Genomic DNA, 24,811 nt, shown 5'->3' with positions numbered 1-24,811 from the left:
GATTCGATGAAAGATACTTTCAGGAAGAGGGTTAAGTCTGCGGCTTTGGCCGAGAACAATTGCAAGTCTTAAAGAGTTGCCATTGATGTTGTCATCTGTTTTGTCGATGTTACAATACACTTTTTATGTTAGTTCAGAAAACGATCAAGACAAATTGTTAAGGTCGCAGCAGAAATATCTGACTTGCCATGATCTGTCAGAAATACCAAGCAGGTACACAAAGTCAACACTGCGCCCACTCTGTATCTGCACTTGAACAACATGTCTCTTCATCAAATGAAGTGCATACAAGCTTTCATCGACAACCGCCGAACTCCGCCAAGTTTGTGGAAGGATCGCCAGATTGGAACCAAACGGGCAGGTCGTAGCGACTCCATGACTCGAGAGTGACTAATTTTCATGGTCCAACTCCAAGGTTTGACGGGCCATTATGGCGCTGATAGGTTCGAATGGTAGATAGGCCGGGATCTAATGCAAGTGGATTGGGGAAGATGGATCCCATCGCATCTCGGAACTTCCCCACTTCCCGTCGTCGTTACAACCGGCCCTGACGTTTTATATCGATGCGGTAGCTCTGAATACTGGTCTTTGCAACTAAGCTTTTATCATCCGGAAAGTTAGTCCGCAGTCAAGATGTTCACTGCTGCAGCTGGTACTGTGCTGAGCCTGTTGGCGGGAAGAGCCATGGCGGAGACGGTCCATGGAGTTGTTGTCTTCACCCGTCACGGAGATAGTAAGTACCACCTCTCTGACATGAATATCATTCATCAGTCAACTAACACTCCCCAGGAACAACCAAACACTACGGCGCCCAAACCCTCACCAACCTCGGCACCACCCAAAACTTTCAAATCGGCGGCGACTACCGCGCCCGCTACATCGAATCCAGCTCCCTCACCAAATCCTCAACATCTCCGAATTCAACTACGTCCCTCCCAAATCTACGCCTCCGCTCCAAATCAAGGCATCCTCCTCAACACCGCCACCGCCTTCCTCCAGGGCCTCTACCCACCCCTCGCCGACCTCAACCCCTCAATCGCAACCCAAACCCTCAACAACGGAAGCGAATCCACCTCCCCTAAACGGCTACCAATACATCACCCTCCAAGGCATCCCCCAACTCCCCGACGCAATCTGGATCAAAGGCGACGACAACTGCCCAGCCGTCACCCAAGCCAGCCAATCCTTCGAATCCAGCCCCGAATTCACCACCAAACTCACCTCCACCCGGGAATTCTACCAAAGCCTCTTTCCTGTCTTAAAATCGGTATATGATATCACCTCCCCAGAAGATCTAAGCTACGCCTCCGCCTACGACATCTACGACCTCATCAACGTCGCCCGGCTGCACAACTCCTCCTTTCCATCTCCCCCCTCCCAACTCTTCCAACTCCGCACCCTGGCCGACAGCGCAGAGTTTGCATACAATTTCAATGCCTCGCAGCCTGAGCGGTCGATCCATGCCCGGACCTTATCGTCTGCCATCCTGACGCAGCTGAACAAAACTGTTGCCTTGGAGGGCGCGCTCAAGTTTTCTGTTGGCGGGGAGCTACGATGCGTTTCTTGCGTTTTTGGACTTGCCGGGCTGACGGAGGTAAGTGAGAGTTTTTATGGTTTGCCTGATTATGCGTCTACGATGGCTTTTGAGCTCTATTCCCCTGAGACGAGGACTTCTTTCCCGGAGGAGAAGGATCTTTGGGTGAGGTTTTGTTTAAGAATGGGACTGCTGGGGGTTGGATTCTTGGCCGCTGTTTGGGACCGGGAGGAGAGTCTCTCTTGGGGAGTTTACTAGGAGATGAAGGGGAGGGCTATTGGGAGTGCGGAGGAGTGGTGCTCTGCTTGTGGGAGCAGCGATGGGTTTTGCGCGACGTATACTGGTGTTGCTGCTGAGATGTTCACCAGAGGGGCATGCCGAATGCTATTGCTGGGGTTGTTGGCGCGGCGGTTACGCTTTGTGGTGTTGGGAATTGTGGGGTTGGTGGCGTTTTTTTGTTTGTGAGGAGACGGAGATCGGGCGGGAGTGTGGTGGTGATGGCGGATGAGAAGGGGTGTGGGAGGGAGTGGGAGTATGGGGGCTGGCAAGCTGTGAATCACTGAATATTATCAGCGGCAAAGAGTGTAAAGGTATCTGAGAAAAAAAGGAGAAAGGCAAATTTGAAAACTACCTGGTGGTTACAAGATTCCACTTTGTGTTTAGCGGGATACTTGTCAAGTTGTCATGCGATTCTAACATCTTGATTTACCTGCACCTGAGATTTGTTGTGAAATGTATATTACCATCATACATAAGGTACTAAAGACACATCAACAAACCCTCTGGAGAGAAAATATAATACATACCTACGTATTTTCATAGACAAAATAATTATAATTTTCAACCTATTAAAATAATTCATAACCACCTACCCGACCACTTCGAACCATGAGCCAGCATGGATGTTTCACCTTGGCACCTTTGGTATTTTAGTACCTAGAACAGGCCTAATGATTAAAAGTCCCAGATGGCATTACAACCGTGAAATAGCATGGATTTGCTTAAAGAATGGAAAAAACATGATAACAGTTCAAACTTACCATGTATTTCAAAGATTTCAGAACATTTATAAAAATTAACATATACAATAATACAAACCTCAAACCACATCACAGAATCCAACACCCTTCTACGCACATTACACATACTTTGTCAAAAAGTACCTTAACCTATCTTTGTAGGTAGATATGATGATGTATCACGTAAACATGAGCGACGGTCAATGTAGTGTCTTCCCACCAGCTACCAAGCTTACCCATATCCCAAATCGTAAATAACTTCTTACAACCCATATACTATTCACCTCGCGAACCACAACAACAGAATCAATGTCCCAACATCTACCAACTTTTTCCTTCGAATCCTCTACGTTGGAGATAACTTTTCTACTTGTCATGTTTAAACAGCATGAAAGATTCTTCTGGCGGCAAAGTAAGACGAATTGAAACATAATGTGTCGACATATCCCCGTCCAAGAAGCATGATAACAAGAGCTTATATTTTGACTCATAGCGTTCATAGAAAGACGTCAGGCCTAAGCAATAAATATCAAGACATAGACCCTCTCATCATTGGTCACCAAGCATACCAGTCAGGAAGGAAGCCTCAACGAGTGAACATGTGGCATATCACCACCAACTACGTCATGCCCCACAAGATAAGAACGGAAGTCTGGGCAATATGGAGGACTGACTGGCACTGGAGATACGACAAAGCACAGATTCGGCACAGACAAGACAGCAAAAAGATAGGCGCACGTGTGATAGATTGATGGCAAGTTGATAGAAACAGGACTCATCCCCTGTCACACGAGGCCTCAGAGCCTACGAGTCCATCAAGGACCAGCTCTGTACACCACCGCGTCCCCTCGAGACGATTTCCCTTCTCCCATCCGCTTGCCCTTGATCCCACCCCAGATAGCCCTTTCGACCAGCTCACTTGAGACAACCAGCTGACCAGTGTCCCATATGTCACAATTCAAAGAAAGAGCCAGCACCGGTGCAGATTATTGTCGTTTCATTCAGCGTAAAATGGAAGGGGATGGCCTTGGCGATTCGGCCGTCAAAACGATGAGGCGTGGCACGTTGGCACACCCTATAGCACCACTGACGAAGCCTAGACTGCCAAAGCCGGGTATTTTGTGCTTTCTTTTTTCATCCATGCAACCGCATTGTCCATTGGTTGATCTCAGTTATTTTATGAGCTCCCAAGCCTGGGGACGCATAGTGTTGTTAGATAGCCCATTGCCTATCCACCCAGCCACGCATATGAAGTCGATGATGCCCCGAACCACCGCGCCAATCTAAGATGAAATCGCATAAAGGACAAAGGTATGCATTTTGGTCACTATCTCTAGTAACCGAAGGCAGCAAGGGCCTCCGTCGTCTTGGAGTCGACCTTGGCGGTCTTCTTCGCCTCGGAAAGCTGTCTGGCGGCGAGCTTGCGCTCGTAGTAGGCAGCGCCCTTCGCCTTGCGTCTCTCCTCGAGTCTGGGGAAAGTAAAGTCAGTCTTTGCGATCCTCGGTCACTTCTGGCTATTCGCCGGAATTTCACCCACCTGGCAACAACGTCCTGGTACTTCCAGCCGACCTCGTGGCTGAGACGGCCAACGGTGCAGTACTTGCGGCCGGGCTGGAGTCTGAGGACACGGAGGGCCTGGGGAACGACCATCTTCTTCTTCTTGTCATAGGGAGGGGGAACACCCTCGAAGACCTTGAGGCGCTCAAGGGCAGCGGCACCGCGGGCGGTCTTGTGGGGAATCATGCCACGGACGGCCTTGTAGAAGATGCGGGAGGGAGCGCGGAAGTGGAAGGGGCCTAGACATTGTCAGACTAGGTCGGACATCGATCGTTCGGGAGGAGTTCAACTCACCACCGCGGGTAGGGTTGTACCGGGTCATCTTGCGAAGGTAGGCATGGTACTTGACTGTTTCCAAATGTCAGTCAACTGGTTCGTCTTGATGTTGTCCTCCATCCTTCGGTCCGGCAGCAGTTCTCCCCACCGGCGCCCCTCCTCCAACGCGCAATTCCAATCATCCAACTGCTCGCCCGTCGCGAATTCCCGTGCCATATCGATGAAGAAGAAGGGTGTGACGTACGCTTGGCGCGGAAGAACTCGCCAGAGATGTTAGGAGAGCCCCGCAGCGGACAACAACGATCTGCTGGCCGTTGAGGAGCTGCTTGGCGACGATGCTGGCAAGACGACCAAGCAGATGGCCCCTTGCCATCGATCACGACCTGTTGAAACCAGAATTAGCCACCATCGCTCCTCTCGGTTGTACCTCCTCGCAATTGCTTCGTCCTGGTGCTGATTTCGCTCGCGTTGGGGTTTCGAGATTGTGCGTCGCAGTGTGCTGGGCGGTGGCTGAGATTGACGGTTTCCTCGTGCGTGCTCGACTTCCGATTGCATTGCATTCAAACTGCCGATGGAGAGGAGAGGCAAACACATACCACAGACTCGAAGGACGACATCTTTCCGCAAGTGACTGGGGAAAGGAAGGAAACTAAAAAGAAAAAGAATTGATCAGTCAAACTCCAGCCGATCAAAATGCTGCGTAGTCTGGCTGTTCCTTACCCTGCGCGATGGTTGATGGTCGGTCTACGACTTTTGTGTGTGCTGAAAATTGGCCGTGTGCCAGTGAAGGCCAGCCAGATGCGCTAGGCCGAAAGTGGGATGGGTGGGGACGCCGCAAGCGAGTGGGAGTTGTGGCCTCAGGCCAAAGGTAGGGGTTAGACCTACCGGGCAGAGCTTGAGTGGGGGCCCACCTATCAAGGTTCCTGCGCTGTGACAGGCTCCACCAGCTGTCCGGCAGCAGCTTGCTCTCCAGGCAAACAACGATAACTGATAACGACATTTCACCAGGAGTAAGCTATACATGAGGTACACAGATCTACTCAATGCATGCAGTGGGACATCGTAATGAAGGCGGATTTGCACATGTAAACGAGAAGAAATCATTTTTTATTGACTGGTTTTCAAGTTTGTTTTTGTAGTACTCTCGTACTTCTTCTGTTGAGGTCGCTCATGCCCGCGATCCATGATGTCAACCATAGCATTTCCCCTTTCGATGGCAAAAGATGAGAAGCAAATTCCCTTCTTGTTGTGTAGCCCCATATGACCACGGTAATTTCAGACGCTTCCAAAATCCATGGCCTTATTCCTCCTGAATACACGGCCTGGCGTATCAATGTTTCCGCTACCGCACGTCCGATGCTGAGTGAATATGAAAGGACGATGCTAACCCATTAAAACCAGTAAAAATAAAATAAAAGCCAGTATCCTGGCTACCAAACGTGCGGGGAAAATTCCTCAAACTATGTCAAAGGCACTCCTATGATTTGACGAAGGAGGCCGAATGTTATACCCTTCCCTTCGCCTTGACATCATCAACGAGCTTTAAGATGTCCTGGACATACTTGACCAACTCCTTTCTTCTAGCTCTGGCTCCATCTTCTGTCGAGGTATCGACCTCGTCGAGCTTGAGAATCACCTGCTGCATAATCGTCTCCGAAATCTTCCTGTGCTCCTTTTCTCTTTCCCCGGCGTCCGGGGTGGCCGTGCCATAAAGTCGATGCACAAGGGAAGAAGTGTCGTCTCAAAATGAAGGGCGAGGTTGTTAAGTCGCTGAATAGGACCGCCAGGCTTGCCCATAGGGGAGGTGAAATAGAAGGAAGGTTGGGGCGCTGGCAGTGGACAGGGCCGATCCCGAGGGAGACTGAGTCCGAACCTGGACTGGCCCGTCTGTAGCCTCTGCCATCATCGGCCGGAATGTCGAGGCTGCCGAAAGATGATGTGGTCTCCCGAGGGCTGCGTCCCCGAAGCCATCCCTCCGGCTTGTCCTCGGCGAGGAAGGGCATATCGGTGACTCTTCTCGCGCCCATTCCTGATCACCTGGCCTTCGTACTTGTTGCGGCCGACAACAACCAACTCCTCGTTGCTGTCCTCGCTGCTTGCCTGACCTGAATCATCCAAGACCATAAGGACCTCGCTGTTGTTCTTGACACCATATTCCCTTACAGGAGCGTCGGCATCTCTCAGCCGGCGTCCCTTGTAGTAGAGCTTGACACGCTTTGCCTGGCGGTCTGTGAGGTCCATGATCATCCGCACACGCTCCCGCACATCGCTGACAAGCAATTTTCCGTCGCCGATGCAGTAGGCGGGAAAGTGTTCCGGTAGGTGATGCCCTGGTACTTGACCAGCATAACATCGTCTTCAGGCTTGTTACGCAAGTAAGCCTGGGACGGGGCAGAGGAGGAGTAGACGTCGTAGTACTGTGATGGAGGGGCATAGGAACGGCTAGGGACGTCTACGCCTTGGTCCTGAAGATCCTGCGAGGTGATGTAGCTGAAGTCCTCGTCGGTGACGTTGGGGACGCCGCCATGGCCGAGGCTGGAGCTAAAAGGAGAGAGGCTTGGGCGACTGGAGAAACCGTAGCGACGCATGATGCCGTTCTTCTTGTTGCCCGCTGCAACGGCTGGAATGGCGCCGAGGAGAACAACCGTAGCGATTGCGGTGTAGAGGGTGGTCGGAGAAAGACCCGTGCTTGATTGGAGGAAGTCGGTGGCACCAGACAAGTGGTCGACCGTGGTGTCCAGGTATGCTTGCAGAGAGGGCGGAAGCTTCTGCAGGACTGCCGTGATATTATTGGCAAGATTGGTTGCGAAGGCACCCGAGGATGCCAATACTCCTTGACCGGTAGCCACGTTGACGACTGAGGGTGGTCCTACGACAATGTGCCGTCGACCTGCTGGGAAGAGAAGAGGAAAACAGGAACGAGAGGGTGGACCGCGGTCAGTTATACCAGTAGAGGGAACGACGCTAAGGGACGGGCTTCGCGGAGTTGACGATGGCTTCGAATGGATGTGTTCCAGCAAGAGAACGCATCAATCGGGGCCGAAAAGATTGCAGGGCCAATGGGTGCGACCGAGGCTGGGCAGCTGGAGATGGTCGCCTTTGGAAGGGATGGCACAAGAGTTGCGTTGTCCTTGCACGGCAATTTTCAAACTTCCAGATTTGGCAGAATTGGACGTTTCTCACGATGATCACGGATGGAAAGGGACAAGGTGTGTTGTCTTCTCTGTCGTCCGATGCTTTGAACCCTTGGTCGGGGGTCTGATGGGATGGGTCATTTCGAGGCTGCAAGGGTCCCAGGCAGGAGTTCGCTTGCTCGCTGTTCCAATTTTCTGGAGAACCCGGCGGTCTGACCCCGCCTCCGAGAACACTTGACCCCACTTTCCGCGCCACTGTGGGCTTGCCATTTGCTCGTAGGGACTCTGTCTTGTCAGGGAACAATTCATTCATTGTGTTGTTCATCGGTCATGAACTCCACTCCCAACAACATGCGGTTTCTGCTGGAAATTCACCGAATCGACGCAGGCAACCGCTGCAAGCCGCCGTCGACACCCAAACACAAGGCGAACTCTTGGAACCATTGATGGCCTCACAACAAAACCGGCAGAACTGATCTCCATCGGTGCCCGACGACTCCATCGAGGAGGTGAATGACGGATGTGCACATCATCACGAGGGCTTGTGTCCCGGCTTCAACACGGGGACGACAATTATCCTAGTCACTCAAAGTAGTTACGGCCTCATGGAGATCGCCGGCATCGTTGATCCGCTCAGCCGCTGTGGGCTGCCGACTGGTTCAAAGTCCACCACGATATCCAGCGGCAGCGATCATTCGTGATATTACTTGCGTTGGCTCAACCAGATGGTTTTGCCCCCCCGTGGGGTTGCTTGCGCCTCCCGCAACGGCGCAATCGATTAGGCAATCACAACCATGCCTCAGAAACAAAGTGAGGTCATGCAGGCCAAGTCCACCAGCGTCGTTCCACTTGGTAAGAGAAACAGACGTCGTGAATAGCCTCAACTCGTGGACACGACTGGCTACATAGGCTGCGGTCTTGCTAGTAGCTCTTGGCTCATGTCAGCGTAACAAGTGAAGTGGGCAAAGTAGGCTGTGAACGACGCATGATGGCTTCTAGCCCGGTTTGTGTCGGACAGAGCAGAGCCTCAGTGTGGTGTATCCGCTTTTGTGTGAGTAATACCACGAGGGAGGACTGAGATATTTGTTTACTGTCCCCGCTGTGATCAGGCTGCTGCTCGGAAAAATTCCATAACGAATGTATTCCCAGAACCAAGCAGGCACTTCTCAGCTTGATGTTTCACATGTCCTCATGTGCCCATTTCATCGTTGACGTTGAGAGATCCCAAGGTGGGGTTGATCTCAACAGGCTTATCTTATCGCTTACGCACAGATCACTTGCGTCATTGGAAATCGGGGCTGCCCCTCGTCGCAATCCCAAGCGGAAGCACGGATCTCAAATTGCGAGACTTGTCGAACAAAGAAAGCCTCTCCGCAAAACCCATCAGCAATTCCAAATACTTCTTATCTAGGATTCTGTAGCATATTTGCTGTAATAGCATAAGGTTCATATCCTGAATAATCAACCCCATACTACAGAATGTCTGAGCAGTGTCAAGACAAGGAAGGTTGACAAATCCGTCCGATCCGCTCCATCATCCCGCCATCTAATATCCCGGGGTAGTATGTGGAGATTCTACAGTCCCTACTCTGTAGTAGTTTGCGAGTCTACAATCCATTGTCGCAACCGCTTTTTTTGTACCGTTCGTCCCCTCCATTCCAAAACAGCTGCCTCTCTTGTTTGCATATCCCATTTCAGCCTTTTTTTTTTTCCAACACCCCCCTCTCTCCGTTTCCAAGACCTCCTCTTAACTCGAGAGTTCCCCGCACTTTGTCTTTCCATGTCCTTCTTCTTTCGCAGATTCTTCTCAGCAACCTCACCAGCAACCATGGACGCCGCCCAGAAGAAAGCCCAGCAGTTGATCGATGACAATGCTGTCAGTACGTAGTTGACCCTCTATATGCGCCCCTAACCCTTGCCGTTGATAATAGATTGCTAACCATGGATGTATTGCGCGCAAAAAAACAGTGGTCTTTAGCAAGTCCTACTGCCCCTACTGCAACAACACCAAGCGCCTCCTCGACTCCTACAACGCCAAGTACAAGGCCATCGAGCTCAACCAGGAGGACGACGGCGACGACATCCAGGCCGCGCTCGCCAAGATCACCGGCCAGAGGACGGTGCCAAACATTTTCATCAACAAGCAGCACATTGGTGGCAACAGCGATCTCGAGGCCGTGGCCAGCAAGGGCAAGGACGGCAAGAAGCTTGAGGAGTTGTTGAAGGAGGCTGGTGCTCTCTAAATGGAGAGAGAGGAGGAATCAGAAGGAAGTGATGGGATACCCACGGTCAAAGGCTCAACCAACATTCAAGATTATGGGATATTAGCAAGCGAAGCACGCTTTCTTTTTTGCGTTGCACTTAACATAACAATGCTTGGAAAATGGGATGTCATGTTGGTTGTCATTTTTTGAAATCTTTGTAAACATTGGCTATTATCAATACAGTTCGCGCCTGATTTTCTTCAAAACATCTTGTGCCAAGCCACTCCGGTGTCTTACCTAGCGAAAGGCAGAAGATCCATTTCCTCACCTGAACCAAAGATTTTCACCTAGCGAGCGGCACGACCATACTAGCAACTGTCCCCACCGGCCTTTCTACAAACTCCATGATGCCCTCAACAATACTCTTCCTCGCCGGCTCACTAGCAACCTGCTTACCGGCCAGATAGTTCAACCACAACGCCCTCGAAACCCTCTCATCCGGCACAACCCCAATCAACTGCCTGCCACCAGACTTCTTGCCCCATCAAAGGCAATACTGAGATGACCCTTGTCATCTCTGGCCAGAATCAACTCCTTGGCCTTTGGTACCTTGCCCCTGTTGAACACAGCCCTAAACTGCTTCATCGCCTCCCCAAACGCCTCATCATCCACCCCCTTCCCGGATAATTCTGGTCCGCGAGTCTTGATGGCGTTGACGAACCCATCCCGCAAGTGGTGGAAGTCAGTGTCGCGAACGGGGATGACGCGGAAGGCGGTACGGGCGGGAATGTTGTGAGACAAGAGCTCATCCCATAACTTGGCGCCTTCGGCTGGGTCGAGGAGTTCATTCCTCAACTGATCCCGCTCTCCAGGGACGAGGGTGGTAGCAATAGGGTTGACCTTTTGACAAGGGCGGATTGCAAAGCTGCAATGTCTGCGGTTGCGATGTAAAGCCTACCACGTAGACGGAAATCCCGATGAAGGTGACTGTTCTGGTTCCCAGACCAACAAGGGTATACTCCGTCTCTGGGGCAGCAGCGGTGGTGATTGTCCCAGGTTGAACAGGCTCAGTAGCGTCTAACGGTCCGGTAAAAGAAGGCAAAGAGATTGTCCGCGGAAAGCTAGGGACGACGCTGTGGCCTGTGGGCACGATTTCATTCCCGTTTTCATCGTGGACGATTATTTTCCTGTTGGGGGCGTTGGGGTCGGAGAGGGGGTTGGATGGGTCGGCGTCGGCTTGTATTGGGTTTTTCTTGATCTCGAGGACAATGCGGTAGGAGACGTAGATGAAGGAGACGATGCCGGCGACGATACCGCAGGAGAGGAAGATTTGCTTGTTGCGGTGGTAATCGGCTGAGGACTGGGCGATGTTGCGAAGGTTGAGGTTCTCGACGGCGCGGGTGCCGGTTTGGCGGAAGGAGCGCTTGGAGAGGAGGGTTCGGCGCTGGATGTGAGGTCTGAGGGAGGGGATGGCGGAAGAGGGCCGGGCTGCGGTGCGGGCTGCCTGCCGGAGAAGGGGCTGCCGGAGCATTGTGTGTGTATAAGATGCTGTTACAGTTGCAGCCGTATTGTTGTTGTGGTGATCTCCCCTGCGTGCAGTCGTTCGTCGGCTGGTCGTCCGTTCGATGTTCCTTGTGGGAGATGGATGTCAATTCGGAGTTTGGAGCTTGGCGTTCGTCCCCGGGGTCAATTTGACATCATGGTGCCTGGGGCCCGTCATCAAAGTGGGTCGTCTGCCGAACCATGGCGTCTTGGTTCAAGAATCACGACGCTATGCCCATTGGAACATTTCTAGCGTGGTGATCCTCAAAAAAAGGTGGACTTTGACTTCAACTTTTCTGAATCTCAAAATAAACCGACTTCAAGTTCGAATCAAAGAGGCCAGACACACCGACCAACTTGAGACCAACATGGTCGCCCAGCCCTGTGCTACGAAGGAAGCTTCCCGCCTATGGGATGTTGCCCTGCAGCTGAAGGATGAGGTCACACATATCATTGCACGTGGCGTCCCATGTTTCTCAGCAAACCACATCATTTGGACGAGGGGCGCCAACTATCTTCAGGATCTTGACATGCTGACTGTTTGCTTTGACTGGTTACTGCAGCCGAATGCTTAAGCGCCCATGCGCACGTCATGAACAAATAGACGTGCATGCTGGGAATCTGTAATGTTGCGGTGCTGTGTTTCTCAAGTTGAAGGGAATACCATGCGGCGGGCCCAAATGACTGGCCGCGCGTAGTGTCTCTCTGAAAACCGATATCGAGGTGGCATCTCAGACAGCCTGACCATCTTAAGATACCCGACTACCCGAAAGCTATCGCGTCCTTCCATGGCCCAGAGATTGGGTTACTGGCTAGCCCGAGATCCCGATGAGGTAGATCCGGTGGTGGCGCTGGAGGTTGCCCAGCTGGAGCCTTCGTATAACACTTGCTATCATTTTGCCGATATTCGCAGCCCAGCTTTCCTTCCATGGAAGCTCCCTCGTCAAGATGTACGCCCTCCTGGGAATCTGCCGCTTTCCCCGTGACTCTACGCACGAGACGCCGCTGGAAGGGTTGCCACAGCCGTGTCCATGATCTATTCGACATTGGCGTGGCTAGCATGGTCACTGGAACGAGTTGGACAGGACCTGCCACCTCAGCTATTTTCTATGGTACCCAAGCACACAGGCGGCGAATTGAGGTTGTTGTCTCAGGTGCCGCATCTGGTACTTCATTCACTGCATCAGGCCTGCAGGTGGGACGTTAGTACTGACACTACCACCTGTCGCTTGATGAATGCTCCATACTGCCATCGATCAGCTTCCTAGTAATCATCACGAAGTTACTTGGCGTAGCATGGAATTTCAGATGGAAATCGAGGTTTGATTTTGAACAATAAAGAACCACCGCAAGTGCCCGACAAGTGTGACCTCTGGGCAGCCAATAACCCCACCCTAAGGTCGGTAGGTTGCGCCCCATGTAGGTAGGTTGCCTTGTTCACGCACTCCCTCGAGCAGCCCGTCCGCAGCAGGGCAACTGTTGAATGTGTGAGTGGAAGTCCTAAAGTGACAGCAATGGGAAATGGGAATAGAGAAGGCATGAAGCACTACATCTTTGTCAGACTTTGCTTCCCAAGTGTCAAGTTTGTCAGAAAGCCCACCTTCTTAGGTAAAAACTCTTGGGTGGCATTTCACAATAGCGACTGGCTTCAGGCCTTCCCTCTTTATTGTCTCCTATCACGGCATCCTTCCCTGCCACCGTCATCGCCCACGCTGTCATTCAAACTCACCTTCCTGTAGAACAACGCCCCCCCCCCCCCCCTATTATCTCACCACCTCCTCCTGTCGACCCAGACAAACCCTCCATCTCAAATATCGAACACCTGTTGCGCTGCCTCCTAGGTCTTGTTTTTCCATCATCCACAGATAGCTGGAGGTATCTATCTTTGTCGCCCTCAACCGCTTGAGATTCCGACCGTCATTGGACCCACAGACCAAGGCTATTTTGGGCCGGGTCCCCTCATCACAGCCTGGGCCCCCTGCTGACAATTGACGGCTGGCAGCGCACCAACAAGCACTCCACATTTACGGTCGGGTCGCCTCCCCTCAGTGACAGTCACCGTCCTTCCCTCTGCTTAACTTCCCACCGAACCCGCCCTTTGCGCCGCGGGAGTCGACAATGACTTTAGCAACCATGAGACAGCGCGCGTCCCTCGATATCATCGCCGACAGAGGCGCAATCATTTCTAACCACGCCCCGAGCAGCACCGTCGCCGAGCCAGCAGCAGCAGCACCCGACCAGCTCACCCGACAACAACAACAGTCCGCCCAGCCTGAACTCATCGACCTTGTCGTTGACGCACAAGACGATGCCCGCTCCACTTCATCCAGCAGCTCGCCAGCGCCCGGCGGTGACAATGAGGAATCCGATTTCTTCCTCGGCGCAAATGATTCACAGTCCTCTCTCGGCGTACCAAATCTCCAGGACATGCAGGTCAACGATGAGGACTGCCTTCCGCCCATCAACCGGCTGCCAAACGAGATCTTGATCGCCATCTTTGCCAAGCTCAACAGTCTATCTGATGTCTTCCACGTCATGTTGACATGTAGGAGATGGGCTCGCAATGCGGTTGACATTTTGTGGCATCGTCCATCGTGCACGACATGGGACAAGCACGTTCAGATTTGCAACACTCTCAGCTCAGAGGCTCCGGCCTTTCCCTACAGGGAGTTCATCAAGCGCCTCAACCTTGCGTGTCTGCACGACACCGTCAGTGATGGCAGTGTTGTTCCTCTTGCCTCGTGCACCCGTGTCGAACGCCTCACCCTCACAAACTGCGGCAAGATTACCGACACTGGCCTCATCCCATTGATCACTAACAATGATCACTTGTTGGCACTTGATGTTTCCAACGACAGCCAAATTACGGAGGCTTCGATCTATGCTATTGCCCAGTACTGCAAGCGACTCCAGGGTCTCAACATCAGTGGATGCCACAAGGTCTCTCCAGAGAGCATGATTACTCTTGCCGAGAACTGCAGGTTTTTGAAGAGGGTGAGTTTGCAAGCCTCGACGTATTTGCTTTCATATTGTACTCTGTGTCTAGATATGCTAACTGGTCGTCTCATAGCTCAAATTGAATGACTGCCAACAACTGACCAACCAAGCCGTCCTTGCCTTTGCCGAGCACTGTCCCAACATTCTCGAGATTGATCTCCACCAATGCAAGTTGATTGGCAACGAGCCTGTTACAGCACTTATTGAGAAGGGACAGGCTCTCCGTGAACTTCGACTGGCCAACTGCGAGTTGATTGACGACAATGCTTTCTTATCGTTGCCGAACAGGACGTTTGAGAACCTGCGCATCCTGGATCTGACATCTTGTGACAAATTGACGGATCGGGCCGTGCAAAAGATTATTGAAGTCGCGCCTCGACTCCGGAACCTGGTCTTTGCCAAGTGCCGCCAGCTCACAGACGAAGCTCTGTATGCCATTGCTGGTCTGGGGAAGAACCTGCATTTCCTCCATTTGGGCCATTGCCACCAGATCACGGACGAGGCCGTTAAGAAGCTTGTTGCCGAGTGCAATCGCATTCGCTATATTGATCTTGGTTGCTGCACCCACCTGACGGACGACTCGGTGATGAAGCTGGCCACCTTGCCCAAGTTGAAGAGAATTGGTCTCGTCAAATGTGCCCAGATTACAGATGCAAGTGTTATCGCTCTTGCGAATGCCAACAGGCGAGCACGCTTACGAAAGGACGCGCATGGAAATGTCATCCCCAACGAGTATGTCAGCATGAGCCACAGCAGCTTGGAACGCGTTCATCTGAGCTACTGCACAAATCTTACTTTGAAGGTATTAATTTAACAGCTTTTTTCGCCGTTGCAGGTCTGGATTTTGCTGACTTAAGATGCGTAGGGAATCTTGCGGCTGCTTAAGTGCTGTCCGCGACTCACCCATCTCAGTCTCACAGGCGTGGCTGCCTTCTTGAGAGATGACTTGGAGGTATTTTCTCGTGAGCCTCCTCAAGGTAAGCTTTTCGCTCTGTCAATGCACATCGGTGGCTAACACGGTTATTATAGGGTTTACCCAACACCAACGCGATGTCTTTTGCGTGTTCTCAGGTCAAGGCGTTGTCAACCTCCGCAAATATCTGAACCAGGAACAGACATTTGCCGACCTTGGACTTGGAGAATCAGCCGGCGGTGTTAACGGGGCTGGCCGAGACACTCCAACCGGCGAGGTCATTCAGGCCAACAATGGCGATGCCGACGAGACGGAGGTCGATGTCGTGGACGACGACCCGGAGGATGACGATATGGCCGATGCTGCTCCACCTAACCCAACCCATCAACAACCACCGCCTCCCCCGCCGCTCGCTCCAACACTTCATCCTTTTAACTATGTAGGGGGCCACCCGCCTTACCTACCGCAGTCGGTTCCGTTACAAAACGGTCACATGGCACCCCAACATCCTCCAACTCTTCACCACGGCCTATCAATAGACCACGACGTTGTGACATTGTCTGCTCAGCAAGCTCAAGTTGCTGGACCGAGCCCCTCGCCATCCACTAGCTCTCCTAGCCAAGTTATGGGCACGACAATAGTTAATCCGCCAGCGAGAATGGACCGCGACGGACCTGGTAACCCTCAAGATTCGGCTTAGGAGACCTTGTCTGGAGGAAGCACACCACACCGCGTTCGCAGCTCTTCTGCAGGAGACACGCCACGGGACGACCGCGGGACTTCTGAAGCAATCACGCTACGCCGAAGTCGCAGCGTACGGGCCATTGCGTTGACGCCGTCTAAGCGAAGGAGAATTGCGGTGGCTTGAAAGCTGCCTTTTGGTTAGGGTTGAACTCTGTCCCGCAGAGATCAGAAGTACTTCACATCATCGTCTTTTCGGCAAGGTTTCGGAGCAGAAATGCGACATTGATACCCAGCACAGTGGTTTTGGTCTGCTGTTATGGCCGTTTTACTATTGGAACGTAGCTTTACCTACGGCCCAATCATTTGCCTTTTTTGTTCCCGTGAAAGCTCCCTATACAGGACTCACGAAGTCACGGCTTTTGCGGGTTAGGCTTGTTTGGAGGATGGGCAAAGAACGTTGGGGGATTATACACAGTGATTTTTTTTTGCTTTTATTTCTTACTGTTTGGGGGTGGTCAACAACATTGGCCTCTTGGGACGGGCGGGGGTTATATTGCATCTTTGTCGGATCACGGAATCGAGGGCGCCACCATTCTTGTCGTAAATTGATGATCAGTGGCAGGGAAAACATACGCGCTGTGTTGGGTGATGCGGTCTTGGGATGGAAGGTATATCCTATGGACATATATTTTTTCTTTTTGTTTTTATTTTTTTTCTCGCTCATTTTGCGCTTCTCGGCGTCACGAGGGTATTTCCTACTACTGGGCCATCAGGTGGGATTGGGGACAGTCAAGAGCAATGGGAACAGTCCACCACACACACAACATAGATGTAAGCTAGGCAGCTTTGAAGAATTGACTTGTTGGAATACTTTTTTTGTATGGGGGAACGTGATTGTGATTGACAGGTGGTTGGTTCGTTGGTTGGATGGTTGGTTGCTGAGGGGATTGCTGGTGGTGCCAAGACAGTGTGTCAACACCCTAGAAAGGGGAGTGTTGGAGCGACAATATTCACACAAATTTTTATTGGGTAGGTAGTTAAGTGCGGAGTGATGAGATTGGGTTGACCACCTTTGTCTGAGGGCGGCTTGCTGTCTGTGTTATATACGAGTTGACACTCGTTGGCCATGTCGATTCCCAGCCCCATACAAACCTAATAGATTTCCCCAGGAGGCCTCCCCGTTCTTATGGTGTCTTGCTCACTTGATGGCAGCGTTAGGAATGCCTCATGGAGAAATCCCGTTGTGGCACGACACGACATGGTAATATTTTATCCAAAAGTGCTTTGTCTCTTTTTCTCCCTCAGGGTTAGTGAGGGTGGCAGTGCTTGCCCGTCTGACTGGAGCTATACCAGCTCGTAGCTAGCCCCTCTTCCGAGCGGCAAGGGCACCCACCTCACAGCCGATGGCAACCATGTGGAGAGAGAGGTTCTAGATTCGTTTGACTACATGGGGAGAACCGGTCTCCTTTGTGGGTGTCGGTGGGAAAAGGGAAAGGGGGGGCTGGGTTGGAAGCTACGACAGGAGAGAAGCAAGCTAAAAGGGGATGTTGGCCCAAGCTCCTTGCATTCATTGAGCGGTGGACAGCTCGGATTGTTTTTTCCGCCTTCCGGGTGCCGGTGGAAAAGCTTAATTCGACAGTGAGGGGAGGTTCCTGATATCAGGGCTGGGATGGGTGCTGAGCTGGATGGGTATGAGTGATTTTCTGGTGGTTAGGGGGATACTGAGGCAAGGTACTTAGGTAGGGGACTTGGGGTACATATTACCTTGGTTGGTTGGGTGGTAGCTCTTTCCACCCGACACGAGGAGTATCGCTCCTTCCGGCATCGCGAAAGCTTGAGGCAAGTGCTAGGTGCTTCGTCACACCTTCCTCCCAAATGCGAGAGGCGGTGGTCTCGACCGACTTTCATCGCCGTGGCAATGCATTTCACGCATCATGGGATTCGGAATGGGGTTGAGGGGTTTTGTGGTGTTTCGTGTTACGTATTTCTCTGGTATGGATCCCTCGCTGTCTACTTCAGAACTCAAGTGCCACGTCCGGATCATTGACGCTGCGGTGTAGGTAGCTAATGAGGTTGGTGGGATTCCTTTGGTGCAGTCGTCTGTCTTGTTTCAGTCTCCAACGAGATGCATACTGACCAGTCCTTGAAAGAGCACTCATTGTCATGGGTATTTTGAGATTGGTGCGTTGGATGCCGCGGCAGAGCATGTGCCCTTGCTGTGATATCCCGGGAGAGGGCTTGCCTCTATCGAGGAATAATCTCCAGGACCAGCAATGGCACAGTTGAAGGGCCGTGGCGCGGGAGGGGGAGGTACTGTACGTACTTGGGCAGTGCCTCCTCGGAGTGGTTCTCATAAGAAGCTGGTACGCCCTTTGTCCAGTCGGGTGTTATCAGTCTCACTTCTCCTACCTGTTCCCTCTTCCCTCTGCACTGTCTTGACTCTATCTCGTTACACCAGTCTTACTCATATTATCCTCGATTGACTCGTAATGGGTAAACCAGGAAACAAATCTCGCATTCGATGGCAGGATAACGACGTTGAGGCCGGTCGGTCTGCGAGCCGACCGGTTCAAGGTCCTGGGCTTGAGCGTACTCGCTCTCATGGCTCCATGTCAATTCGGAGTGTTCGTTCGAATACCGGTGGTGGTGTTGATCCCTCTGCGGCGCTGCCTATTCAGTACCGGACTGTGTAAGTCTTCAGCAGGCTTGTGTGCCATCAACGTGTACTAACACGCTTGACCAGCTCCATTGACATTGATGATTACAACCGCAAGGATGAAGTGGCCAACAAGGTCTCAAAGGCTGCTGCGACAGGTACTTTGTTTTCTCTTGGTCACATTTGCGGTTCGGGAAGGCTGACGATATGTCTGATGATGACAGGCCTTGCCGACCTCGAATGGCACACCCTTCCCGTAGCTGACGTTGTCAATCGCTGGACCACCTCCCTCGACCAAGGCCTCTCTCAAGACCAAATCAGGCGCCGCGTCACTGAATATGGCAAAAACACGCCCTCTCCCCCGGAGACCCACCACTTCCAACAAATCATGGGCTACTTCTTTAAGGGCTTCGGTTCTGTCCTCCTCGTCGGTTCCATCCTCGTCTTCGTTGCTTGGAAGCCCCTGGGACAACCCCCGGCCCAGGCCAACTTGGCCTTGGCTATCGTCTTGCTTGCTGTATTCTTCATTCAGGCCGCCTTCAACATGTGGCAGGACTGGTCGTCGTCTCGGGTCATGGCTTCCATCAAGAATATGATTCCTGAGGAGTGTCTTTTGATTCGGGAAGGTGTTCAGGTTTCGGCCATGGCTGCTGATATTGTTCCTGGAGATGTGTTGCTGGTCAAGGCGGGGAATAAGTTGCCGGCGGATGTGAGGTTTGTGCAGGTGTCGAGTGATGCTAAGTTTGATCGGTCGATCCTTACTGGTGAGTCTGCCAACTTGGCGAGAGGAGTGTGAGGTGTTGCTGATTGTCGCTATGCAGGTGAATCGGTCCCTCTTGCTGCCACTGTTGATGCTACCGATGAGAACTACCTCGAGACCAAGAACATTGGTTTGCAGGGCACCCATTGCTCGTTTGGTACTTGCACTGGAGTTGTTGTCGCCACTGGCAACAAGACGGTGTTTGGACGGATTGCCAAGTTGACCAATGAGCCTAAGAAGGGGATGACGCCTCTTGAGAGGGAGGTTCTCAACTTTGTCTATGTCATTTGTTCCATCATGGTGGTTATGATCATTGCGGTTGTTGTTATTTGGTACGAACCTACATGGCTTGTTCACTTGACGGCGCACTGACACTGTTTGATAGGGCCGCCTGGCTGAGGACTACGTATCCAGACTGGATCAGCGTCCCTAATCTGATCGTTGCTTGTGTGTCGGTTGCTGTGGCTTTCATTCCTGAAGGCTTGCCAGTAGCGTTGACGGCCAGTCTGACGATCAGTGCGAATATGATGCGGAAGAACAAGGTCTTGTGCAAGTCGTTGAAGACTGTTGAGACGCTTGGGTCTGTGTCTGTCATTTGTTCGGACAAGACTGGGACACTGACAGAAGTAAGTTGCGTTCTCATCATTTCGGCGCAATTGTACTTACCCAACATCTGCAGAACAAAATGGTGGTCACAGACTGTGCCCTTGGTGGCAAGGAAATGACTGTGGATGGCATCCTCGATGTTGCCATCGCCGAGCGACTTACCAACGGTGACATGGCGAGCAACTCCATTGACCAGCTGCGCAGCGTTGCTGGGCTTTGCAACGCTGGAGAGTTTGACGCTGCCACGAGGAGCCTGCCCGTTAGCGAAAGAAAGATTCACGGTGACGCTACTGACCAAGCCATTCTGCGGTTTGCAGAAGGCTTGGGTCCTGTGTCTGAGCTCAAGCGCTGTTGGGCTACGAAGTTCAACCTCGCCTTCAACAGCAAGAACAAGTTTATGATTCGCGTTCTGGGATACACCCATCCTGATGGGCTGAGCTTGGCTTTGCCAACTGGAACGGCGTCTGTCTTTGAGCCTGGCGATATGTAAGTCTTCCTATCACAACCTCCCAGTACCCACTCGCTGACATTTTGTGACAGGCTCTTGACTATCAAGGGAGCTCCAGAGATATTGATGGACCGTTGTACCAACTTTACTGGTAGTTCGGGCGTTGCCATGACCTTGACTCCTGAAGTTAGAGAGAAGTTCAACCGCATCAAGAATGATTGGTCTGCACAAGGGCGTCGGGTATTGCTTCTGGCCCACAAAGCACTCTCCAGGCGCTCCTTTAAGTCGTCTCCCTCTTCCTCGGCTGCCTTTGAGGCAGAGACTTTGGAGCAAGCCAAATCTGGACTCACGCTCGTGGGCCTGGTCGCTATTGTTGACCCTCACCGGCCTGAGATCCCAGAGGTGGTCAAGATTCTTCGGACGGCTGGCATTCGCATGTTTATGGTCACTGGAGACTTTGCCTTGACGGCCCAAGCTATCGCTAGAGAGTGCGGCATCATCACCAACCCAGACAGCGTTGTCGCTAACGTCACCGCTCTGTCCCGGGAACCCACCAAAACAAAAAATCACAAGGATCACACTCCGTCTGAGGAAGGCGACGAGGAGCTCTCAAAGTCCATCGTGCTGACCGGCCCAGATCTCATCACCCTCAACAACCCCCAATGGGACGCTCTCGTATCCTCCTACAACGAAGTCGTCTTTGCCAGAACAACCCCCGAGCAAAAACTGCGAATCGTCCGTGAGCTCCAGGACCGCGGTCACGTCGTGGGCATGACAGGCGACGGCGTTAACGACGCCCCCGCCCTCCGCGCAGCAGACATTGGCATTGCCATCGGCGGCGGGAGCGACATTGCCATTGAGGCCGCTGACATGGTCCTTCTCGAGTCCTTCTCCAGCGTGGTCGAAGCGGTCCGCTTTGGTCGAGTGCTGTTTGACAACCTCAAGAAAACCATCGCGTACCTCCTCCCCGCTGGAAGTTTTGCTGAGTTCTGGCCCATCATGACAAACGTCGCTTTTGGGCTGCCGCAGATTTTGAGCTCGTTTTTGATGATCATTATTTGCTGTTTTACGGATTGTCTGGCTGCTACCGCGCTGGCGTATGAAGCTCCCGAGGCGGATGTTTTGAAGAGGCCTCCGAGACGGGTCGGGGTGGATAGATTGGTTGATTGGAGGTTGATTGTGCAGAGTTATGGGTTTGTGGGTGTGATTGAGACGGTGGTGGCCTTTGCGATGGCGTATTGGTTTTTGGAGAGGGAGGGGGTCAAGTTTGGGGATTTGTGGTTTGGGTTCGGGAGGGTGCCGGGGGGTATGTCGGGAGAGGAGGTTGTAGCGAGGTTGAATGTGGCTAGTTCGGTGTACTTTGTGACGTTGGTTGTGGTGTAAGTTCCCCCTTTTGTTCCCTGATGTGATATGAGGTATGTGTGGCTGATGAGAGAGGGTATAGGCAATGGTTCAATTTGTTGGCGGTTAGGACGAGAAGGTTGAGTATTTTTCAGCATCCGCCGTTGTTTAACAAGGAGACGAGGAACTACTACTTGTTTCCGGCGGTGTTGTTTTCGTTGGTGATGGCGTTTTTTTGGTTGTATATTCCGAGTTTGCAGAGTGTTTTGGGGACGGCGGAGGTGCCGGTGGAGTATTGGTTCTTGCCAATGAGTTTCGGGTTGGGCATTTTGTTGTTGGATGAGGGGAGGAAGTGCATGGTGAGGAGGTATCCTGGGGGGTTTTGGGGGAGGGTAGCTTGGTGAGATGTTATGACGGCGAGGGGAACTAGGGAGGGGATTTTGATGGGACATATGTAGCCGATTCTGATGAGAGTGAATTTTCTTTTTCACATGAATGAAAGAGTCAGTGGTGACATAAAATATCGAGGCTTTGTTTTCTACGACGATTTGCAGCTCTTTGCATCGCCGGACCACCCGTCATTCTTCAACATCACAGACCAATATGTCTTTCGACACAAATACGAGACTGGCCGAATTGGACTGGGAGAATGTAACCTCGTCCGACCAAACATGGTAGCTACCACCAAAATTCCCCATTCTTTCTGCAAGCCGGGCGCAAAAGATCTGCTTTTCTCTTCCTTGGCCTCGTCCCCACCCTCGATCTCATCTTCGTACCTCGTCCATATCTTCATTATCGTGCTCAAAACCAGGCGGTATACCCCAATTGCTATCATCAAAAGAATACCTCCCATCCTCTCCGGTGAAAGGACCATCCCAATCCATATCATAAATGGCATAAACGCCATCGATGTATCCTTGTTGACCAATCCGAGTAACGAGGCAAAAACCTGTTTCCCGCCAGTGGAATCTTACAGCGGCAGCATTATCTTCAACACCATCTTCAGTCACCGGCCTAGTAACAGAGTTCTTATCAAAACTCTAACAACTTTTAGTGAGGAGGGTGTGGTACATACCAATTGCCCTGACCATCCTTGGTCCACTCAAGTCTCCCCAACTGGAGAAAGCAAGCTCTTCCTTCTCCTCAGTTCTTGACAGCGAGAATATGCTCCTCAATATGCAACGCCCTATCCCATACCTCCTCGGTACCCAGGCCCCAGCTAGTGGGATTCAGTCAGTAAAGGAAACCACGGGCGCAACGGCTAGCAGGTACCCACGGGCGGATCTCCCTGTTTAAAGCTGGTAGAATAATGTAAAGACAGGACCAGGTCAATAGATTGGCGGAATCTGTTACCGTAACAAGTTCCTCGCGGGTTGTTCTCGGTTCTGCTAGCCGAGCAGCGTCGTCTTGGTCGATGACGAACTGGCAGAAACGTTTGCGTACATTGAGGTCGGGGAACCAGTTGCAGATGGTGTTCTGGTCGATGCCCTCGCCATGTCCTAGGCGGGAGTGCGCTTCTTAGGATGTTAGGTGGCTCTTGTGCGTGGTTCGAAGGATGTAGAGAATTGAATGTGGATATTATATGTAGGGAGTGGGTGCGGTTGCGGAGAGCAAAAGAAGAATGGCGGAAAGAAGCTAGGTAGGTAGATAAGGAGTGGGACTAAATTTTCAAGTTTGGTAAGTGACCCTTACAACCCACCTCGAGCTCTTTCACGGGCCTCTTCTGATGATTTGCGATGGTTTCTGCTTCATCCGTTTGGCATCAACCCCGCCATATTTTGAGAAGGCACCGTACCAGCACTTCCATGATGGCAGGCATGAGCGTGGGTTTGCCTTTAGGGACACTGATTGGGAACCACCACCAGCAATGTTGTTAAACTTTAGGCGGGGTTTATCTTCTCTGTAACGTAGATTCAAGGTCTTGAAAGATAAAAGAAACGCCTTCGACTATATTTTGAAGACTGTTCAACTATTTCAAACACATAAATGACCTTATCTTGAAAGGCATATGAACCATCTTTAAAGGTCTATTGCCTACCTTATCTTTAAGTGCCACAAGTATACATTCAACATCTATAAACTATTCTTAGAGTCATGCTGGCTTGCATGTTCATCCCCAGCGGCTGCCTCTATTATTTTGTCAGCCATGTAACTGTCTATAAGTCTATGTTTTCAGGGTTGCCCTCGCCCCAATCCCCTACTCGGACCCATTCCCTTCAACCGTCCCCTCCCTCTTTTCCTCTTTTATCTCACTCTTCCCCTGCCCAAACAATAGAAACTTGGTATGACTCCCCATAGCCACCACAACCCCCTTCTTCCCCTCTCCATTTGTCACCCCCCTCCTAATCTCAAACCCTGTAAACCCCAAGTTCTTCCCCGCCCTGCCCACCCAAGCCTCAATCTCCAACGTATCTCCCACCTTGGCCGTCGAGCAATAACTAACATGCATATCCGTGCTCACGCCCGTCTTTTGCAGCCCCGTCTCGGCAGCAATCGCCATACCCCCGGCCCAGTCACACAGCGTCCCGCTTACTGCCCCGTGGAGGATGTTTTTGGAGTTGGTGTGGATGGGTGTGACGTCTAGGTGGGCGATGATGCGCCCCTTTGTGGCGGCGACGAGGCGGATGTCGGAGAGGAGGTGGTTGTAGATGGACGAGTTGGGGCGGATAAAGTCCCAGGTTGATTGGACGTGGGAGAGGGTGGAGGGGTCGGAGGGGTGGGTGTAGGTCGACATTTTGAGGGGTGGTGGTGTTTGTAAGGTTTGGGGTGGTTAAGTGGTGAATTTGTGAGAGACGGTGGTACCGGCGGTGAGGTTGAGGAGGGAGCCGGAGCGCCGAGGCGGCGGGTGGAGTTGTGGCTCCGGGAATTGCGGCTTCGGACACGTTGAAAATCGGTTCGAGGATTCAAACTAGTAGGAAGCGGCGTTCAAAGTTGAAACTCACAGTGTTCAAAGTCTGAATTCCATCTAACGAACTTCCCTGTCGATTACCTATTATTTGAATTCTATCATCGTAGTTTTAAATGTCGACACTCAATCCCAGGAATTAACAGGCAGCCCCACTATGACGACCTTATCGTACTATTCGCATATCGCAAGGTGAACAGAGATAGTTAGGCAATATGGGTAATCGAAGGCGGTT

At 52.0% G+C, this 24,811-nt stretch overlaps 6 protein-coding genes across 6 annotated transcripts; 4 read left to right on the top strand and 2 right to left on the bottom strand.

Moving 5' to 3' along the window:
• Positions 1 to 128: 128 nt before the first annotated feature.
• QC762_0035870 (uncharacterized protein) lies at positions 129 to 1,792 on the top strand (the record flags this gene model as incomplete). The annotated part of the gene is made up of 3 exons (XM_062883289.1): positions 129 to 733; positions 790 to 928; positions 1,000 to 1,792. The coding sequence occupies exons 1-3, from the start codon at positions 634 to 636 to the stop codon at positions 1,790 to 1,792; spliced, it is 1,032 nt and encodes a 343-aa protein (XP_062747172.1). The 5' UTR covers positions 129 to 633.
• Positions 1,793 to 3,472: 1,680 nt separating this feature from the next.
• On the bottom strand, positions 3,473 to 5,403 carry RPL16A_1 (60S ribosomal protein L16A). The gene is made up of 5 exons (XM_062883288.1): positions 4,983 to 5,403; positions 4,631 to 4,769; positions 4,405 to 4,458; positions 4,091 to 4,349; positions 3,473 to 4,022 (listed from the first exon to the last, which is right to left on the bottom strand). The coding sequence occupies exons 1-5, from the start codon at positions 5,001 to 5,003 to the stop codon at positions 3,887 to 3,889; spliced, it is 609 nt and encodes a 202-aa protein (XP_062747171.1). The 5' UTR covers positions 5,004 to 5,403; the 3' UTR covers positions 3,473 to 3,886.
• A 1,855-nt stretch (positions 5,404 to 7,258) lies between these two features.
• On the top strand, positions 7,259 to 9,849 carry TTR1_1 (Glutaredoxin). Its single transcript, XM_062883287.1, has 2 exons — positions 7,259 to 9,400; positions 9,489 to 9,849. The coding sequence occupies exons 1-2, from the start codon at positions 9,085 to 9,087 to the stop codon at positions 9,761 to 9,763; spliced, it is 591 nt and encodes a 196-aa protein (XP_062747170.1). The 5' UTR covers positions 7,259 to 9,084; the 3' UTR covers positions 9,764 to 9,849.
• A 2,963-nt stretch (positions 9,850 to 12,812) lies between these two features.
• GRR1_2 (SCF ubiquitin ligase complex subunit) lies at positions 12,813 to 16,833 on the top strand. The gene is made up of 4 exons (XM_062887354.1): positions 12,813 to 14,260; positions 14,337 to 15,065; positions 15,129 to 15,240; positions 15,293 to 16,833. The coding sequence occupies exons 1-4, from the start codon at positions 13,385 to 13,387 to the stop codon at positions 15,874 to 15,876; spliced, it is 2,301 nt and encodes a 766-aa protein (XP_062747169.1). The 5' UTR covers positions 12,813 to 13,384; the 3' UTR covers positions 15,877 to 16,833.
• A 358-nt stretch (positions 16,834 to 17,191) lies between these two features.
• Positions 17,192 to 22,212, top strand: QC762_204620 (uncharacterized protein). Its single transcript, XM_062887353.1, has 8 exons — positions 17,192 to 17,852; positions 18,011 to 18,549; positions 18,604 to 19,280; positions 19,338 to 19,608; positions 19,662 to 19,902; positions 19,956 to 20,368; positions 20,423 to 21,709; positions 21,775 to 22,212. The coding sequence occupies exons 2-8, from the start codon at positions 18,350 to 18,352 to the stop codon at positions 22,073 to 22,075; spliced, it is 3,390 nt and encodes a 1,129-aa protein (XP_062747168.1). The 5' UTR covers positions 17,192 to 17,852; positions 18,011 to 18,349; the 3' UTR covers positions 22,076 to 22,212.
• A 1,656-nt stretch (positions 22,213 to 23,868) lies between these two features.
• On the bottom strand, positions 23,869 to 24,405 carry QC762_204610 (uncharacterized protein; the record flags this gene model as incomplete). Its single annotated transcript, XM_062887352.1, has 1 exon — positions 23,869 to 24,405. One exon carries the CDS (start codon positions 24,403 to 24,405, stop codon positions 23,869 to 23,871), a length of 537 nt encoding a protein of 178 aa, XP_062747167.1.
• Positions 24,406 to 24,811: the final 406 nt, after the last annotated feature.

This window comes from Podospora pseudocomata, assembly GCF_035222375.1.
Source record: "Podospora pseudocomata strain CBS 415.72m chromosome 2 map unlocalized CBS415.72m_2, whole genome shotgun sequence".
Classification (NCBI taxonomy): Eukaryota; Fungi; Ascomycota; class Sordariomycetes; order Sordariales; family Podosporaceae; genus Podospora; species Podospora pseudocomata.
The sequence above is the reverse complement of the archived record's forward strand: the minus strand, read 5'-3'. Positions and strand labels throughout refer to the sequence as shown.